The sequence below is a fragment of the Gadus morhua genome, chromosome 6 (genome assembly GCF_902167405.1).
Source record: "Gadus morhua chromosome 6, gadMor3.0, whole genome shotgun sequence".
In the NCBI taxonomy this organism is placed as follows: domain Eukaryota; kingdom Metazoa; phylum Chordata; class Actinopteri; order Gadiformes; family Gadidae; genus Gadus; species Gadus morhua.
Window position 1 is genome coordinate 7,038,008 of NC_044053.1, and position 17,201 is coordinate 7,055,208.

Here is a 17,201-nt window from a genome sequence, read left to right on the forward strand (position 1 = left end):
TTGCAGTTGTATATTAAGACTTACTCATTTGTATGTATTTTACCATTGCTGTATGTACTTTCAGATGACAAGCATGAATGCGAGAAGTATGATTTTACTACAACTGCTGAATTGAGCGGCTCAGAAGAGGACTTACCGATGAAGAGGAGGCCAAAATAATACAATATCCAGACTACCAAATGGGTATGTAATGCACTTTTACTACTTAGATAATTTGCAAGACATTTTTTCAATGTTGTAGAATATAACATTTGTTATTGTCTATCAAAGATATATTTAGATGAACCATCTGTCAATGAAGACAGTCAAAAATGATCTTCTCCAGATCTTGATGATAAAGAGTACAGGTATGTAATAGATAACTTTTTTTGGTTTTCACATTTATTTTCATACCTCTGTCACAATAATGTGGTTGGAGCAGGGTTTTCTAACTTTTTTGTAAATTCAAACTAATGCAGTGAACACAGGTAGGCCTAATTGTTTGAAAGATGACTACTGTCTTACAGAATGCTAATTACTCATTTTAGGTGAAAAGGCTACCAAGAAGATTCGAAAATGTATTCCTTGTGAAGGTATACGTTAATTTACAGGAACCAATGCACTGAAAGCAATGTCTACATGGCCCCAAGGACTACATCATTGTTACATTGTTTTTTTAGAGTAAATCAACAAAAGGGTCTCCTTGAACACAGCCCGTGTGATTGTCAGGTAGGGTTAGTAGTAGGAACATTTAAAGTAAAAATAGTGAAATAGACCACTGCATGCTGAAAAACTTTAGAGAATCTTTGTGAGCAAGCAACACGTTTCGCCTGTAGCTCCCTCTGATTGTTGCTCACTCAGAACAAAGATTCAGTAAGAGTCAAGCCAAGAAAAGATTAACAAAAGTTACGTGCGTCAAGAACACATCATTGCAGCATTTAATACACCACCGTGGCTATGTCAGTATCGGGCCAATTAGTCACTACACTTGACTTTTTATTACAGCTGACTTTGTTCTTCCAACACCTCCCAAAATGACAAATGCACATTCTGGTAAATATTGCACAACTACCAACACAATGAAATGACACCGCATCCTGCAAATACAATTAATGAGAATCAAGCCAAGAAAAGACTAACAAAAGGTATGCACTTCCAGAGCACATCATTTGTAGCATTTTAATCACCACGGTGGCTATGTCAATTAGTCACTAAAGTTAAGTAGTTAAATACTTTTTTTATGTCTGTCGCCTATTTTTTTACAGATTACTTTGTTCTTTCAACTCCTCCAAAAATGACAGATGCACAGTTTGGTAGGTGATTGTGTGAAACCAGTTTTGTTTTTGATTGGGTATCACATATTTTGAAGTTTAGTATGCCATACCAGAATTGAAAGGTTACAACTTAAATTGAATGCCACAAAATATACATTTCAATTGTCTTTTATGTTAAGGTAAACTGTTAATGTTGCTTATGTTGACTAACCAAATACGTGTAAAGTAATTTTGAATTATTGACATATTAACTCTTCCCAGTGTCTAAACCCTCTAAAACCGCAGAAAGAACCCAAATGGACATCCCCTCAAGCCCTCAATCTCGATCCTTGGCGCGCAGTGGTAGCAGTAGTCCCTCTGAGTCTTTTTCTAATGGTCGAAGGTATTTAATGAAGTACAATATTGTCAGTATAGTTGAAGCACTGTAAAGCTGCCTAGTGTGAACTACAAGTCTTCCAGATGTAAGAAAATGTCACATGTTCATAATATTACTTTTTTTCTAGTAAAAATAGAAATTGCGACACAAAATGATAATTTCCACTACTTAGAATTATACTTTCCCTTCTTTATTTTTTTAAACCAGATCCTTCATCCCTGGACAAGAGAGTCTGTCCAGATCCCTTTCTCAGAAACAGCGTTGAGGTTCCTCACGGTCTTCCACTCATGGACGGAGGTATTTGATCATTCCCACTAATTGGAGAATTAGACTTCATTTGCAATAACGGTCATAGCAGTTTCCATTTAAATTGATGTATTTTTTTTTTACCATATAATTTAGCTGTAGCCGAAGGAGTCTGTTCAGGTCACTTCGCCGAAACGAAGGCAGAGTTCCCCAGAGTCCTTCTCACGGCGTCAAAATGCTTCTGAACCCACAAGGAGCAGTAAGAGGGGAGGGTGTTGTTAGGAACATATTCTGGCATATTGGATATACTGGAGCTTTTTAATCTCTGGTATCTGTCTTGGGTGTATGCTTAACATGACCGTTATTTTCTCCATCGGTGACACCCCAAGAACGACTATCGACCGAAGCCTCAGGCAGCCTCCTGAGAAGTCTATGAGAGCTGAAAGGGATCCCCCAAATGCAGCCAAGGCGATGTCGATGCATGCACACTCAAACAAATTGAGGAAGGAAGACTTCCCGATGCCTGAAAAGAGTAATGTCATTCTCTTATTTTTGCTGACAAATAATTTGTTTCAGTTGAATCAGACTCAGCAGTTCAATACGAGACTTTGCCGATAAAGATTAACAAAAGTTATGCGCGTTAAGAACACACCGTAGCATTTAATTCAGCATCGTGGCTATGTCAGTATCAGGCCAATTAGTCACTACAGTTTTGAAAGTACTTTTTTTATGACTGTTGACTATTTATAACAGCTGACTTTGTTCTTCCAACTCCTCCCAAAATGACAAATGCACATTCTGGTTAATATTGCACAACTACCAACACAATGAAAAGACATCGCAACCGGCATCCTGCAAATACAATTAATAAGAATCAAGCCAAGAAAAGACTAAAAAAAGGCATGCACTTCCAGAGCACATAATTTGTAGCATTTTAATCACCACGGTGGCTATGTCAATTAGTCACTACAGTTGCTAGTTACAAGAGTAATAATAAAAGAAAACAGCACACAGCTCCTGAGCAAAAAACACCTTTTTTTTATTTCTCGTTGAAAGGAACTTGGTAGTATATTACAGCAGAACACACATGACTGAAACAGCTGCCATTTCACTTAACACAGTACAGGAAAAAGGATGTAGTTCAATGTCATGTGTATATTATATATATTTATATCAATATAAAAAAACTATTGCTCCCAGGTGTTGTTCATGGCCTATTTTCTGCTGTGTGTAAGAACGGGAAAGAAAGTTAAATTCAACGAGGTTTGCACACTTAAAACTTAAAAGGAAGTGGGCCAGTGAATAACATTTCCCATAAGCATTTGGGATCTTTTTCTTGTTTTAATGATCATTATTATTATGATGAGAAGTAAACTTTGAACCTTTATTCCTTTGCAATACAAAAATTTGCACCCAACATGGATAAATACCGTCAAACAGCTTTTAGAATATGCAAAAGAAAAAAATCGGCGAAATAGCAGGCATGCAAAATAAACACTTTCAAAAAACACTACAGACAAAATGAGCATCATTGTTGATGCTTGCGTGTTATGGCAACTGATGGGAAACCAATCAGTGACATAAAGCGTTACAATGGGCTAACCAGGATGATTGGAAAACTCAATGTTAATGAGGGTGCTTAGTGTTAGCATGACATGATTTATACCACGCATTCTCTACAAATCTATATTATACTGAGTTCTGAACATTATTGTACTTTTCTTTAAAATTTCTTCTAAGGAATAAAATAAATCAGGAAGAAAAAAAAAGCGGGTGTGAAATATCACCCTGGTACTTTGCATCCAAGTTTAGTGTTTTCAATAAGCCACTTTAGGCAGCATTGTCTAATAAATTGAATCTATTTCCTAGACATACTTTAATATATCTCTTTTGAAAAATATTTCTATCTATACTTAGTATTTTAGAAGTAAATATCTTGCACTGTCACTTTAGATAAAGCACCTAATTGGGGGTTTTGATTTTCAAAAGCACCAATTTTTTTTTTTATTTTTTTTACAATCAGACTGAATTTTGCATCAGTCAGTAAATTCAGAATTCATGACCAATGGATCCAAACAACCAGCGAATAGCCACAGATTCGTTCCTTGGGCTATAGAACCAGCCTAGCCTCATTAACTTTTGATAATCCAACTCTGACATTAAGACTAGTGCTACAGATTTTAGCTCAGCGTGGGGGGAGGAGGGTGTGCGTATGAATGGATGCACGTGTTACCTGGTAGGACAGGACGGGGGTCATTCTTGGGCCTGCAATCCACACAAGACATTAGATTGCCAGAGTCTGGACTGGTAGCAGTCATCAGTGGCAAACCAGCTATACAGATACAAAAAACCCTTGAAGATGACTTGCGATCATCAGTCAGTGTAGGCAATGCTAATGCAACCTTATAACATTTCATTTAAAATGTATGGTCTTTTAAACACACATAGGCATTCACCGTACAGAACACATTTCAGCTGCTGGAGCAGAGGAGGCAGCCCCATGATGCGCTTGCTGGTGTACCTATCCCGACAGGATCAGGCAGCGCACAGACTCCAAATAATTGGTGTGCTTTTAATCAGATCCTCTGAGACCTTGGTGGACCAAGGCCCTGCCCCTGATGCCCGCTACAGCAGAGAACGTTGATCTGATGACCTTTTTACAGTGGGGACTTTTTTTCTATAATAATATTTGCCTATTGGGACATACAACACATACAAATGGGGAAGAGGTGGGAGCACTTTCTGCACACCTCATGGTTTGGATACTTCAAACCTTTCCTTGTTAAAGTATCGATCACAGGTCAGATTGGGGAGAGCTCCAGCCATAGCAAATCCATGAAACCTACTGGGACTATAGTAAACAACAGCTGTATCTGGAGCACTGTCAAACTGAATACGCTGGGCTACATTTATGAGGTTATCAAATGGATAATATTTATTTTTCTTCAAAGGGAATCCCATACAGGAGCACACTACCGCAGTCTGCACTCAGTTACCTATAACACCATCTACAACTTTAGAACACGATGCTCTTATATAGACAATAATTTCTCAGTCAAATATAGGCCTACTATTTCTGTTTTTTTATCCATTGTTTTACCATTTCAAGTTCAATTTATCATGCACAATATAGCCCGCCTCGCTTTTTATCCTCTATCTCCGGGTTTTGCATCATGTTGTCAGCTTGAAAACATGCAGAGATCTGGATCAATCTTCGTCCACGTCGTCCCCTTCAGACTCCTCTCCTGCTCTCCTCTCGTACAATTTATCCCGGTGCCTCTCCTGGATTTCTTTCATCTCCTCGGCATAGCGGCTGAAGGCGCTACCAAACTTGCTCCATGCTTTGTATGGGATGGTAATAGAGTTTCTGTAACTGGGCTTAACTTCGCTCACCCTCAAAAAAACTCCGTACTTGTTAGATCCCACGTCAAAGAAGAACCGCTTGGAGTCCACCATGATCGAGGTGCCCTCCGGAAGCTCGCTGTAACCACCGGCCCCTCCGCCACCGGTCAACTCCTCGTCATCTCCTCCGTAATCATCTATCAACTTGGCCAGGGCGTCACGGAACTCTATTAGACCCTGGGCAGGGAGGGCGATGGTCTGTCCGGCCTGCATGCCTCCTCCGGGGATACCACCTCCCCCAACTCCAAAGCCAGGCCCACGGTTGACGGTTTGTCGGATCCGGAGAAACCTCCCCCTCTGGTTCTCCTTCAGATCGAGGTAGTATTTTCTGTTCTCTCGAACCAGGAACTCGCTTTTCAAGGCCCGCCTAGGCCCAGTGTCTTCCCCACCGGAGGATTGAGCTATTTGCTCCGGGCTGCTAGGCCCAAGTTGGGCGTAGTGCTCTATAAAATCCCCAAGGTAGTCGCGAAACTCTGCCGCAACTGACATGGATAGGGTCAGTCGACTTTTGGAGCCCCCAGCGCCCACCTCGGCGATTTTGATAAACCGGCCTTTGGCATTTTGCTTAACATCCAAGTAAAAGCGTTTATTCTGAATGTCCAACCTTTTAGAAGCCAGCTCCTGGGTCTCCGGTTCCCGCTGGTAGTGCTGAAACCCGCCGCCTACACCCCCTCCACCACCACCACCACTACTACCGCCGCGCTCACTGCCACTGTCGCCATCCGCCATCTTCGCCACCAGCAGCCAGTTCTCTGCGTATCTCTGACCCCCCCCTTGCTCGCCAAGCTCACGGAGGAACCGGACACTTGCATCTGGACAGCAATTGGCTGCTACGCGTGTCTATCAAAACATCAGATCACAAACGACTGTTTTAATTGGTGGGTTCGCCTGTCTTCCAAGGGGACGTAACCGCCCATTCGATGATATTCGAGCCTACTATCCGTAATCTTTGCATTGACAGTGAATGTGTAACCACGTAAAAGTTGAACTGTAGCTTCCATCAGGGCTTCTATAATGATGTAACATCATTTAATAATGGGAGTTAAATGAAACTTGAAATCAAAGCTTCAGAACTGTTCACTTAGACTTAAAACCTCTTAATAACGTGTTTCGTCAATGTTTCAGACTCTGGGAGGATGCCCCAGGAACGACACTTTACTCAAACTGTATCATTGAAAGTCCCGCCCACATGTAGTGTCGTGCGCAAAGGGGCAAGAGCTTCTTGGGTGGGGGATGGGTAGAGACTGTATGGCATGCGCCGATTGGCCAAAACCAAGATTCGAAGTAACAACAGAGATTCTGATTGGTTCTTCTGACACCCGCGAGGGGTTGCAAGCGAAGATTTGCGAAAGGGTTTATTGTTTCTTCCTTTCGGGAGCCGAAATTATTTCATAACAGTTCTACAATCAAATAAGGCGAAAAATGGTAATGTTTTAAGATTTATTTATTGATGAATGCATGCAGGTTTTTGTCTTTCTAGTTGTGTAATTTGAAGGTTTCTGAAACGCCATTTAACAAGAGAACTGTGCAAGGTATGACTTGGACGGCTGTTTAAAAGATTGCCAAGCGCTAACTGTAGGCTAACGCCGCCACAATAATGTTATCCTGAGTAATTTAAGATAAAGACTGTGTTTAAGATAACCATATAGACAGTTCCTATTTGCATTCTGCCAACATGCCACAGTGATTTTAATGCGTTTATAAAATACCCGCCACTTTAGTCGCGGTTTTCCCCCCAAACGGGACGAGCTAACATTAGCCGCTATAGCTGCACACTGTTCCATAGTAGAGCGCTAGGTGCAAAGTATTGTATGTTGTATGCACTCTTTAGTTGGTTTCAAAAAGTCCACGCCAGGTACACGGTGCAACGCGTCTTTCTGTGACAAATTTGCTTCCCTGGACAGGTTTAAAAGGCGCAGCACGTTTAGAATGTAACGTAGGGCTGGTTGTAGACATGGATCTTATGTTACATAACTAATATGTCATGCATTTTTAAGAACAATATCTACCTGGATATGTGCCCTTTATCTTGTTTACAAACTTCGTGTTTCTAGAATGTGCCGGTGTGATCTTGTGTATTGCCATAGTCTGCGACCCAACAAACATTCGATTGGCGGGAAAATTGTTGCACCGAGTGGCTATTTTTTTTGTGCCATGCACACCCGTGCGTCTGTTGATCTTCTAACGCTCTATATCTCATTAAGTTTTGTTCCTTGTTGGCCTCTGGAGTATTTTCTATTGTGTTGACTTTTAAGTGAGGCTACTGTGCTAGGATATTCAGCTGTTGTCATTGTGACAATGACAGTGGGGCCCAATCGTCTTTTATTTATCCAAACGCCATGACTTTCCACAAAGTTCCACCTTTTATAATGCTGTGCCCCGTTTCCAAACAGGCTGGGGGCAAGGCCGGAAAAGACAGTGGCAAAGCGAAAGCAAAGGCGGTATCTCGCTCCCAGAGGGCTGGGCTGCAGGTATTGCCACAATTGATCTTGCTTGAATTTGTGAGGACAGATTTCAAATCCTCTAGTTTACTATTTCTCCTGTGATTGTCTTGTCAGTTTCCAGTGGGACGTATCCACAGGCACTTGAAGACCCGCACAACCAGCCATGGTCGTGTGGGAGCCACAGCAGCCGTCTACAGTGCAGCTATCCTCGAGTACCTCACTGCTGAAGTAAATAGCAGCCCCATGTCTTACAAGCATACAACTCGCAAAACTATTCTGTTCTCCAACCCGCTCTGTGCACACCGAGGGACCCGGAACCCAACTCATTTATGTTCCTCATTGATGTGCAGGTGCTGGAGTTGGCAGGAAACGCCTCTAAAGATCTCAAGGTGAAGCGTATCACCCCCCGTCACTTGCAGCTCGCCATCCGTGGTGATGAGGAGTTGGACTCTCTCATCAAGGCAACGATCGCAGGAGGCGGTGAGTTCCCCGAGCCTTGGTGGTATTACTATGAGCTCGAATTTGTGCATATGTTAGTCATCAATTGTGTGTTGTTTTTTTGGGGTTTATTGTGTCTCACGAGACCTCAGGGCTATACTTAAAATGGTGGACTTATGTGTATTGCAGTGTTTATATTGGCCGTACTGGGGATAATGGAAATGCATGCGAGCTTGAGAAACAAGCGTTGATGGGACTTTCTGTGCTTGGTGTTTTTCAGGTGTGATCCCTCACATCCACAAGTCCCTCATTGGAAAGAAGGGTCAGCAGAAGACTGCATAGATGCAGTGTTTTAGCTGAAATGTTGGTGCTTGGGTTGGACCAGATATTTTGTTTTCATTTTTCCTTTTTTTTTATTAATATTATAGCTAAAGAAGAGTGATTTTTAGAATTTGTTATTGTAATATTCTCCCCCATAATCATGGAAAAAGCCCACATTAGAAGGAAGAGGGAGGGATGCTTATTGTTACTGTAGAACGTCTGACTGGGGAGTTCTTCATTTGTTAATTGTAATTTGTTTGATTGGCCTGGGATTCTGTAATGTTTTATACAAAAAAATGGACTTGTTAAACCATTTTTATACAAAAAACCAACCTGTGTTGTGGTCATTTCCTTGGAACATCTCGCATGATTTTAGACGTCTAACCCGTACCCCCTTTCTCATAAATCAATTATTATGAGACTATTGAACCAGGTTAAAAAAAAAAGACACTAAATTCTTTGCACAGCAAATTGTGTCTTTATCTTGTGAACATATGATACACCAGCAGGTGGTAGTGAGGTTCATGTTTTTATTCAAAATAGGCTGAATCAATCTACCGTAGTTGAGTGTCTGCCTGTAAACAAGTGAAAAATAAGGGACCATGTTCTATGCTATATTCTTGGCCAAAAAAAATTCCTCGAGCTAGTACATTGCTTAAAAACGTAATTACTCAATAACTGATGTTTGCATATGTACCTCATCTGTTCCCCGCATTGCCTGATGGTGGCAGACAGGCTTTGAATTTCACATTTATAAAATGATTCTTAATTATAAAAAAATGTTTATATTAAATAAACCAAGACTTTTCAAGATTTGAACCAAATTCTCATTGACGTTATGTATTGCTGCGTTGTTGCCACTGAACAGAACTTAAATTTTTCCGCATAAGTAAATGCAATCAAATATATAATGTATGCTAGCAGTATCATGCCTATATTTTAACATTTCTACTATTGCATCTACTTTTCAGTGGCCTAAAAAATTAACCCATTAGGCCTACATGTATTTTATGCAAACGGCTTTTTCATATCTTAAACAGTACACCAGTTTAAGATATGTAAAGTATTACGTTTTGGAACATAGAACAATGACCGTATGAGGTTCTCAAGCTATAGAATGAAAAGTACAAGAACCACAGTTCTTCTTTCCAATCTTGACAAAAGCAGACATGAAGTGCAATGCTCACTTGTAACTAACCATAACATAAACATTAGTTCGAAATTGGTACCCAACTTTTAGTTCACAAATACAGTAGTGTTTTCATGTAGTGCAACAATGACTAGAGAAGTAAACAGGCAAGGGGTCGACGAAAAGTCAGGTAACGATTGAGGTTTTGGAACCCGTCTGACTGTAAAGAAGATTTCTCCGTAACGATTAGTTATTGCATGACACAACGCACTCAGAGGAGGAGCCGGGCAGCGAGAAGAGGATGAAAGAATTGGATGCCTCACATCTTCAAAGGGGAAGGATATCATTTGTGTTTATGCATACATCTCACTCTCCCTGTTGCCGTCACCTTGGCGCAGGTGGGTGGATGACAAGAAGAGGCTAGGTCCTCAGTTCCATTATGTGGGCAGTTGATGCCTCTGATGTGGCAAATTGAATCTATCTTAATGTGGAATCATAGAGGTGTTTGTCAGACCTCTGAGGCTAACTGCATTTGTGCCGTGAAACACAAAGCAAATAGACTCCTTTTGATGACATCATTCAGTATGTTGTAATGTGATTGAGAGAGTAGACAATAATTCCTTGCGGGAAATTACTTATACTGTATTCTTTAAGGTAGTCCTCGACGGTTACAAAAGGAAGAATAACTTATTGTTAGAGTTCTGTAACTGAGTGCTCGAGGAAGAAAGGTGCAATTTACTGTAGTTTAGATTATAATTATATATTTTTTATATTGCCTTCATTACTTGTAGGCATTCTAGCTCTAATTTAAGTCCATAGTTGTTAGTAATGATGGAAATGATACATTGTTTAGTTGAAAAACATTTATTAACATCTTAGAAAACATACATCGATTTATTTACACATGATTTCAAGCAAATGTAAAAAAGTGCCTAACTAATTAGCTAGTATTATTTTCACGCTGTCTAAAAATAGAAAAAAACATCAGCGAAGTAGTTAAACATAAAGTCAACATAGCATGAAAAATATTGATGTCACGCATAACTCTACAGTTAAGGTAATAACTTAAAAAGCTGGTTTAGTTTTCAACTATTGTATTTATCATAATGTTCACAGAGGTTGGTGTTTTATGTGGCATCAAGCTTATACCAGAGCAAATAGTATAACCTCAATTCAACAAGTCACCATTTCAACAATGTTAAATCAGTGCATCTTACAGTCCTCTTTCTGTCCATGGTCTTTTTCGGTTTCCTAAATGTTCACATTATGACAATATTTATTATTTTTGGATCAGAAAAAAAGCATCCTAATTTCAGACGATCGAAGCAATTCATTGAAAACACATACATAGTTATTAATCCATCTTTCTGAATTGAACAACCTCTCTTCAGAGACAATGTTGCCATCAGTTGTTCTGTTGGTCTTTCGTCCATTCTCTGTTAACCTACCACCTCTTATAGACCCAGTGTGCTGTGGCTCAGTATAACATCTGCTTGCCGGCCCTCACCCCTGCGTTCAACATTGTCTAGGGAAGATTGCATTCACCGCGCAACATTCTGGGAAAGATTGGTCAGCACCAGGAGAAGGACCTCCCTACCATGCCGAAGAACACCCTGTTGGGCTTCCTGAAGTAGTGACAGAGCTTCCTGAAGGCCTGCTCGCTGAGCGGTGCATGTGGCCTGCCTTTGGACTCATCCAGGCACTTGTCGTGACCCGCGGACAGCAGGCAGTAGAACCCCTTGGTGCTGTTGTAGTAGAAGTTGCTGGGGCTGATTCTGGCCGGAAGGCCCAGGAACCGCTCTGCCTTCTGTAGCTCGGGGTAGGGGTCTCGGATCAGCGCGTCCCCGTCCACGATGTGGATCTGTTCCCTGGGGAACACCTCGAGCCAGCGGGCCAGGTGCTGGTGGTACAGGCTCCTCTGCAGTGCTTTGTACTCTGGGTTGATGTCTCCTTGGTGGAGCAGCATCTCCTCCAGGGCCTGGTAGGGCTTGTGGCGCTCCAGGCGGTTGTGGCGGACCTGGGTGTAGTCGGAGACCAGCCTCTCGGCGGGGTCGCGGACGATGAGCAGCAGGCGCACCGCCGGGTTCATGTCCCAAACCCGCGCTGGGACCTGGGTCGAGGCGAAGTAGCCCGGGGTCTTCTCCACTGTAAGCTGGCCCGCCTGGGTGAAGGGCATCTGGGCACGGTACCAGTCCAGCCCCTGCTGGTAATGCTCTTCCACGTTGAAGTAATGCACCTAGCAAAATCGATTGAGAAAGAAATGGGCTGTTTATGAAAAACATTTTGTCCATTGGGAGTGCTGATGTTGTACAATTAAACAGGAGGAATGGGCATTTTGAACCCACATTTAGAAGACCTCGTTTTGTGGTAAATATTATAAGCTCATATTTATATTTGACCGACCAGGTTGGAGACACTGTGAGATTGTCAAGTTACATTGTCTGGCCTGGCAGCATGTGAAAGCTTTAAGTAAAACGTTCACATACCTGATTGTGTAGATACTACTACCCTGGTCACTTATTGTACTGAACTGTTATACAAGTTTCTAAGTAAAAGCCAACATCATGGACGTTCCGTTACCTCAGCCTTCGCCACGTCCACATCTGGGTGCAGGTTCAGCATCTCCAACAAAGCTCTGGTGCCGCCCTTACGCACGCCGATGATTATAGCGCCCGGCAGGCGCTGCTGGGTGTGGTTGGAGGAAGAGGAGGATGACGAGGAAGATGACGATGATGACGATGATTTAAAAGAAAAAAGTGATGTCATGAAGTTGGTGGATCTGGAACCACCGTTGCGTAGCTCCCGCAAGCACAGACACAGCTGAGTCTCCAGCAGGAGAAACAGCAGCGCAAAGACCACAGTCCAGAACATGGTGACCTCGGGGTCAAAGAACACACACACACACACACAAGCACAGCCTCACACTGCGTGGGGTGTGGGTGGGTCTTATGCAGTGGGGGGCAAACCGTTGGTCCTGCTTGTTAACTGACAGCAGGGGGCGACAGAACAAAGGTCCTCGGGCTGCGAGCCTGCAGGAAATGGAAACAAAACAAGGCACATATATTAAAGGTGGGGTATGGGATTTGCGAAACGCCAGCAGATTTTGAAAATACACAACTCGAATGGTCCTACCCCCTCTCCTTCAACGCCGACTCTGACTCCACCCATTCCAAGTACATGGACGCGCAATCATGCTAGCTAGGTTGGAGTTTAGGGTTGTCTTCTAGTGCTAGGTCCAAATGTGGATTAGCTAGTTAGCTAGCTCCATTAGCTACCGCAGGATAACAACAAACAGAAGCTTGCTCTGGGTCACGAGCTTTGAGTACGTGCACGAAGGGGTCACGCGCGGGGAGCGGGGGAGGGGGAGTGCAGTACGACCGTTTGATTGACGTACTTACTGTCCAATGCCATTCGGTGGTTCTGGAAATCATTGGCTGGAGTTTTTCGAGCACTGCCCGTTCCACAGATGATTGACTTGTTTAATTTTCATGTCAGTACTTCTAACTCAGTGGCTGTAGTGGGTTATGATAAGGATTTCAAGTAATTTTGCAAAAATGGCCAAAAAAGAGTATTCCATACCCAACCTTTAACTGCTTTCATTTATTTGATGACCAAATCCCAAAATAACGACATTCTTTCTGTGCTGCTGATTTAGTGTTATTTTTTTCATAGGTATTATGTAGAAATTGTATTATCAACTCCACGGTAAATATATTTAGAATTCCTAAATAGAGTCCACATTGGAAGGTTCACTTAAGCCGTACTGGATGAAGGAGATCATAGTCGTTCATCATGAGCAACGTTCATGAACACAATAACCACACTGTTAATAATTTTTCATTTCCTCAGTGGAAGGAAGGATGTCAACATTACTCATGTCTGGAATGTAGTGCAAAGTTAAGCACTGCTGCTTTTCCACATGCCTGCTCTGCAAATTCTTTGACCGTTTAAATGTATTCAGACCGAGCCATGACCAAGTCCATGCTGAACGCGTTCGGAGGCCCATAGCCCTCCGATATAGGGCAGTGGTTATGATTATGGCCCTAAGGAATTTAAAATATTCATCGACATCTGAACCAGGGAGGAGTACTTAAAAAAAATTGTTTCACCATTCCCGAATGGGCCCCGTAATCCCCCCCCCCCCAATATGCGGCATGCGAAAATATTTTGTATTTAACATTTATAAAGCTGCAATATAAAGGTTTGAGCATATTACTCTGCCTAGCATACGCATCATATTTCTGATCTTCAACTTGTGATTAGCATATTTGTTTTGCTGCTTCATTCTTTAGCTTGTTTACACGATTGTGTTTTGGGTATTAGCTCAATATTAGTAGGGGGGAATTGATGATGTATTGTCGTAAGGTCAGCCTCTGAACCCTGAAGCCTGTGTACAGGTAAACACTTCTGGTCCAGTCTGACAGATGAGGAAACGTTCCTGGGTCTTGTCTTCACTCCTCTTTATGTCCCGATGTCATACATGAACCATATGGAAAATACATAAACAATGTTGTTTTGGTTACAGGTAATGCAAGTCAAAATGTTTTTACCATTGCATGATAGGCCTTACAATGTTGCCTCCACAAAATGTATGATGTATCTTTATGTTTTTTGATGGATTGTGTGCACTAAACTATTCCAAAGCTATTAGTGCCGATAACATGTTCATACTGCATTCCCTTTTAGTGAGTAAGGCGATACGTTACAGTAGAACCTTTTGGCGAACGTTTTCCATCAAGATTACCCATATCTTTACAAAAGCAATAGTCAACATGTGTAAAGTCCCCACAGTTCATTAAGGTTAAACTCGGGATTACACAGAAGGAGGTATTGTGCTACGATATCCTGCTGTTGTTGTTGTTGATATTGTTCTGAGATGTTGCCTTGACACAGCCCACTTATTAATTAGTGTAGCCATGTTGTTCCGGGTCAGGGGAGGAACTTGTCTAGCAGGGTTCCTGTGGCGAGGAACTAATTGCACCCTCAGGGAGTGAGTAAGAAACCCGGACCTGCAGGGCTCTGGCGGTCACAATGTCCTCTGGTGCTCACATGGTCCTCATTTGGTGACCATGCCCTGTTAAGACTGTAGGGAGTGACCGAATGGCCGCAGCTGACGATGTTGCATGCACAGCACACCACCTAAGCATCTGTGTCCGTTTAGTCTTTTCCAAAACTGTATAGGTGGATGGAAATGTCTGTCTCTTTGCTTCCTTGGATTTAAACATGTGGCGGCTGTGTTATAGAGATATGGTGGCTGTGGTTGGTGGTGGTTTGGAAATGGGGCTCGGGCAGTTCTTCGGCAAACGGCTGAATTCTCAATTCACATAAATGTAATTACCTGAAAACGTGTGTTGGAGTTGGGGGCGATGTTGGTGATAGTATAGTGGGATATTTTCCCTTCCTATTTGTCGATTTTCTTTTGCAGCACACGAAAGTCAGTCAGTTGATGTTACATTCGCCAAAAGGGCTGTGTGTTTTCTGTCGTATGTATGTTTTGACAAACGTTAGTGGGTTCAGTATTCCCGGGCTGCAGCGCGTTGCGCCGCGATGCTCCCCTGCTGTCGTGCTTCCTACTCTTCTCCCAGCTCCCCCGTGACCCGTCTGCATCTCACCTCTTCCTCTGTTCCACCTCGCCTTCTTCATCCATGACGTCTGTGTGTGTCTGTGTCAGCTCCCGTTAGTAATGTATGTACATGGTGGCGGTGCAGCCTGTATATTATACTCATTAATAAAAACACTACTGTTGTGCAGATTTTACAACAAACGCGGCTCCAATGCTAATGAGCTCGCCCCGCAGGCAACCTCTCAGCTCCTCATGAGTTCATAACAAGCTCACTTCTTTCCATCAAATATTCTTATTCAGGAAACAAATTAGAGAATTTTGTATCCATCTAAACTTGGAAGTGGAATGGAAAGATATACCTATTGGTTTGTGATGGACGGCCCCCTACATTCACAAATGTCACGACAGTCAGATCGCATTATTGAAACTCGTAGGGTGAGCTTCTCCTGCCAATAGAGGGCTTTACTAACCCTCTAATGTGAATAAATTAAAATAAATGAAACCACAGTCTCAATTCTCAAGTCATCCCTTCTTTCCGAAAGAGAAGGATCTTCTTCTGTATGTTTTCTCAGTCTCTTTTCCCCATCTCTTTTCCCAATTTCTCTCCCGCAATCTTCCTCCTTACTTCCTCCCTTCCTCCTCCCCTCTCTTCCCCTTCCCCTTCCCCACTCGTTCCAGAATAAGGGAATTTGAGAATTAACAATGCAACCCCCCCCATCCCTTCACCATACAGCATCCTTCCCCCCAACAAGCACCACGCAGGGCCAAACCCACGGGTGCTCCACCCCACCGCCGCATCCTCTTCAGTTCCTCCCAGATCTGGGTCAATCGCATCAAACGCTGGGGCAGCTTTCACCCCCACTGTGGTGCGTCTGGCTCTGTATATGCGTATGTGTGTGTGGAGCCCAGATAACAAGCAAGAGTGTGTATGTGTGTGTGTTTGTGTGTGTGTATTTGTGTGTGCGTGTGTGTGTGTGTATTTGTGTCTGTGTGTGTGTGTGCGGGTGTGCACATTAATTGTGTGTGTGTGTGTGTGTGTGTTTTTGTGTGTGTGTGTTTTTGTGTGTGTGTGTGTGTGTGTGTGTGTGTGTGTGTGTGTGTGTGTGTGTGTGTGTGTTTATCTGGTTGTGTGTTAGTATTTGCTTGGCAGTGCCCAATGTATGCCATTTTTATTTGGAAAGGCACCATAAAGAGTATTCTTGTCTGTCTGTCCGTCTGTCTGTGTGCCTGTCGACCTGTCTGTCTGACTGAAGGTCAAAATGTCCCATGCACTATTACCACCATTTTTTTAACATCAATTGGCTCTAAGGAAGTACAGGGTTCCAGCATTCATCAAAAGTCATCGCTCTCTGTCCCACTCACCCTCACACACACAAATTAGGACCCCGCACGTGTGTTCATTAAGTAGGACGTCGGTGTATGGATGTACTCACACACACAAGCGTATGTTTGCTTGCATGTGTGTGTGTGAGCTCTACGATGGACACGTGTCTTCATATGAATCCAGAATGAGAATGAGGACATGAGGAAAGATGGGGACGGGGGTGGGAGGGGGTGGGGGAGTTGTTGGGTAGTTGTGTCTATTCATTATTGGCACGGGCCAGTGAGCGACAATATCATGTGCTGCCCCATGACCTCTGGTTGTATTGAGGTTATAATCGTCCTCAGCGCGACAACAGGCTCAGTGTACAACAACAGACTGTAATGGCAGAGAATTAAATTAAAAACGAAAAATGAAAACAAAACAACAGCAGATGGTGTCAAAATGAATGCAGGTCATTAACAGATCATGCAGAGGGAATGTAAGACGGCGGTTGAAAACGATGTGGATAAGAAAGAGAGCTCTAGGAAGAAGGATAAGAGAGAGAGAGAGAGAGAGAGAGAGAGAGAGAGAGAGAGAGAGAGAGAGAGAGAGAGAGAGAGAGAGAGAGAGAGAGAGAGAGAGAGAGAGAGAGAGAGCAGAAGGGAACAGTAGTTTAGTGAAAACACTGGAAGAGGCCCTACTGCTTGCCTGCCATAGCAACACCAG

The 17,201-nt window shown here is 42.7% G+C and overlaps 3 protein-coding genes across 4 annotated transcripts in view; 1 reads left to right on the forward strand and 2 right to left on the reverse strand.

Moving 5' to 3' along the window:
- Positions 1–2,890: 2,890 nt before the first annotated feature.
- LOC115546065 (transcriptional activator protein Pur-beta) lies at positions 2,891–6,149 on the reverse strand. The gene has a single exon (XM_030359709.1). It carries the CDS (start codon positions 6,004–6,006, stop codon positions 5,083–5,085), a length of 924 nt encoding a protein of 307 aa, XP_030215569.1. The 5' UTR covers positions 6,007–6,149; the 3' UTR covers positions 2,891–5,082.
- A 375-nt stretch (positions 6,150–6,524) lies between these two features.
- On the forward strand, positions 6,525–8,812 carry LOC115546069 (histone H2A.V). 2 transcript variants are annotated; one of them, XM_030359715.1, is made up of 5 exons: positions 6,525–6,702; positions 7,671–7,748; positions 7,836–7,949; positions 8,072–8,201; positions 8,440–8,812. In XM_030359715.1, the coding sequence occupies exons 1-5, from the start codon at positions 6,700–6,702 to the stop codon at positions 8,499–8,501; spliced, it is 387 nt and encodes a 128-aa protein (XP_030215575.1). In that variant the 5' UTR covers positions 6,525–6,699; the 3' UTR covers positions 8,502–8,812. The 2 variants fall into 2 exon arrangements, with proteins under 2 accessions (XP_030215575.1, XP_030215574.1); XM_030359714.1 differs by lacking the exon at positions 6,525–6,702 and having other exon boundaries at positions 7,632–7,748.
- A 2,091-nt stretch (positions 8,813–10,903) lies between these two features.
- hs3st1l2 (heparan sulfate (glucosamine) 3-O-sulfotransferase 1-like 2) overlaps positions 10,904–17,201 on the reverse strand; it is an 11,681-nt gene continuing 5,383 nt past the window's right edge. Inside the window, exons 2-3 of the mRNA XM_030359707.1 lie at positions 12,190–12,638; positions 10,904–11,845 (exon numbers count right to left, since the gene is read on the reverse strand). Of these exons, the coding sequence (XP_030215567.1) occupies positions 11,180–11,845; positions 12,190–12,480 (957 nt within the window). The 5' untranslated portion in view covers positions 12,481–12,638 and the 3' untranslated portion in view covers positions 10,904–11,179. The remainder of the gene's footprint in view (positions 11,846–12,189; positions 12,639–17,201) is intronic.